This window comes from Hippoglossus stenolepis, chromosome 13 (genome assembly GCF_022539355.2).
Source record: "Hippoglossus stenolepis isolate QCI-W04-F060 chromosome 13, HSTE1.2, whole genome shotgun sequence".
NCBI classification, from domain to species: domain Eukaryota; kingdom Metazoa; phylum Chordata; class Actinopteri; order Pleuronectiformes; family Pleuronectidae; genus Hippoglossus; species Hippoglossus stenolepis.
In genome coordinates, this window is record NC_061495.1 from 15,077,382 (window position 1) to 15,080,301 (window position 2,920).

Consider the following 2,920-nt stretch of genomic DNA (forward strand, 5'->3'; position numbering starts at 1 on the left):
ATTGCGTGTATTTACACAGCCGGCAGTTTGCATTCATTTGGGGGTTGCGTCTCTGGCTACATGTAACACTTCGCCCTGTATGACACCACCTTAAGGAAGTGTTTGACTTTTTATAGCTGCTCACTGCAACATTTTCAGCTAGTCAGTTTGGTGCTGAGTTTTGACTAAACAGCTGAACTCTGAAATACCCAAAGTTCATGTCAAGGAGGGCCCAGTCCCACCACACAAATCAGTGGTGAACCATTGCCCAGCATTCATCTTTGACCTGTGATAGTCACTTTCCTTCTGCGCATGTGTGACTGTGCCCTTAGCCAATTCCTTTGTCTGTACAACTATATCAGGAACACATCAGTCAGCCCTTCAATAGAGTAACCCAGTAAGAAATTCAAAAGGCCATAGTGTAGAGCATTTCAGGTTTTATTTTCATCAGAGGTAGAGCGCTATACAAGGCTCTGCAGTCTTCAGACTCCAGCTTTCATCTGGTTGTTGGGAGGAATCGGTTTTCCTAGGTGGATCCCCACAGTCAGGCCAAACTCCTTGGTGGCGTGTTTCTCTTGGAACTCGGGCTTCAGCTGAAAACCCTCCCCGTCAAAGCAGTCCATTGAAGTAAAGGAAAGTGGCTCTTCTTCGAGGAGGCCTTGCAGTCGTGTGCGCCAGGCGTCGAGCAGGGTATCGCGGGCCTTGGAGGGAATGTGAGACGGAGCCCAGAAGATCTGAGGGGCCAGAACCTGGAAGCCACAGTAGTGGAGGATACCATTCTGGAGGGGGGAGAAGAAAAAAAAAAGCACATGATTGACGTTCCTGTCAAGCTATTAAGAGTTTGATTCAGTTAATTCATGCAAAAATTATACCTGCAGGGGCCACAGAGTGACATTCATGTCTCCATTGATGCCAGTAGCACTGAACATGGACTCATGAGATCCAGTGGTGAAGGAGAGAATGACTTTCTTGTCCTGTGCAGGAAGCAAACAAATTAAGAAAAGGACAAACTAAATCTTAAACCAACACTGCGAGCCTCTTGCTTTGATTCCTCACCTTGAAGATTCCACAGCTGTATCTCTTATCGTGCGAGTAGGCATAGCCCAGGGTGAGCACCCGGTCAAACCAGCCCTTCATGATCGCAGGCACAGTGAACCAGTACATGGGAAACTGAGGACAAAAGGAGTACAAGTTTACTTTTTAATCTAGAGATCTCAAGGCCTAACACATAACCGCCACTCAGGCACCTTACCTGAAACACGATCAGATCTGCCTCAGTGACTTTGCGCTGCTCTTCAATGATGTCAGCAGAAAGCTTTCCTTCCTCCCAGGCCAGTTTGGTCTCCTCTGCATAACAGAAGTGTTCGGCATTCTTAACTTCTCCTGCAGAGTCACAAATATAAACACCACGTCATGTAGAGCTGAAAATCAAGTTTAAAAGATCATGATTTTTAACATTGGCAGGAGATTTATCTACCAGTGATGTCTTCAGCAGTAGCAGTGGCTTTAAACTTCATAGCATACAGGTCAGACACTTCCACCGTGCAGCCATGAGCAGTCAAAGCCTCCACTGCTGCCTCTTTGGCTGCGGCGTTGAATGAGCCGCTGCTCTGATGGGCGTAAACGATCAATACCTTCTTTGCTGCAAAAGCCAAGATTTACAAATGAGAAATATACACGTCTTCTTAAAACAATTTAAACAAACAACAGCTAACCCTAACAGCACAAAAACTCACCCATTTCTCAAGCGCTCAGTGGATGACAAGCTTTGCAGTTGACGCGTACGGTGGTGGAACCAGCAGATCATTCTGTTGCTAAGTGAAGATGTTTTTATGCAGGCAGCCTCGTGGCTCATTGCACCCTCACAGGTGTCGTCAGTTAGCGATTAAGATCATCAGCCAATCAGCTGTCATCGTGGGATTGTCTCTCAGGAGTCCACAAATCTTTTTCTGAAACTGGGAAACATTCCTACATGGAGAAGAATTCATGCTCAGCTAAATGCCAAGAACATGTAGGGATTATCAGTGAAGCAGCTGCACATTTGGCCGGTTTTGCACATGCAACTCCTTACCTAATGTGTTTCTTATCCTGTTTTAGCCTGAGTCAGAGTCTATGTTTGTCTAAATCCTACGCGCAGTATCTCTGGGTGGATATTTGAGAGCGCGTGTCTGCCTTTTTCCTCACATGTTTAAAAATTGCCTGCCACTCCTGATGTCTTCCAACCACATGAAGCAGATGTGGTCGCGTGATCCTCTCACTCTACTGTTCCTGGTTTCCAGCTCTGTTTCCCTTTACATTACGTTCCCCCAAATCATCGCTCGCCTGTGGTCGAGTCCGCTCACGAATGTTGCCGTGTTAAAAAAAAGGGGGGAGAAAAAAGGAAAGATTCTGCAATGGGCATCAAAGCCAGACATGAGCTGGCACACATCTGGTACCAGAATCAGGCCTAAGTTCCGTCTATGCAGCCACTGTGAGGAGGAGGAGGACGGGGGGGTGATGAACAACTGCTATGCATTAGCACATAGGTGCACATCCATGCAAGGATGCCACATGAGTGAGACATATGGATACGCTTTGTCAGTTATCTTTCTTCCCTCTGTCTCTCCTGGTTTTCACCCTCTGAGATTGATTTGAGTTTTAAGGGCTCGTAGGTATTTGTCAAACCACCGCATGGATTGTTCGCATTTAAAATTATGAGGCCGATTCTTTTTCATCTCTGTGGCCTCCCTGTGTTTTTTTTTTACGCCATCACCACACTTGTATGTTGGTGTTCTTTGTGCCGCACACCGAGCCCCCGGCTGCATTCCCTCTGTGGTGTCGGGGAGGGATCGTGTGTTTTGCTAGGAGGTATGTTTTCATGGTTTGTGATGTATTGAGCTACATGATCCCAAACTGTTTTGTTGCAACATTGTGATCTGTGCTCACAAACTTTGTTCCACAC

At 46.5% G+C, this 2,920-nt stretch overlaps 1 protein-coding gene across 1 annotated transcript; it reads right to left on the minus strand.

The window, feature by feature from the left end:
• Window positions 1-399: 399 nt before the first annotated feature.
• On the minus strand, window positions 400-1,853 carry LOC118120060 (NAD(P)H dehydrogenase [quinone] 1-like). Its single transcript, XM_035174705.2, has 6 exons — window positions 1,716-1,853; window positions 1,457-1,621; window positions 1,232-1,362; window positions 1,036-1,149; window positions 852-953; window positions 400-758 (listed from the first exon to the last, which is right to left on the minus strand). Exons 1-6 carry the CDS (start codon window positions 1,717-1,719, stop codon window positions 462-464), a joined length of 813 nt encoding a protein of 270 aa, XP_035030596.1. The 5' UTR covers window positions 1,720-1,853; the 3' UTR covers window positions 400-461.
• Window positions 1,854-2,920: the final 1,067 nt, after the last annotated feature.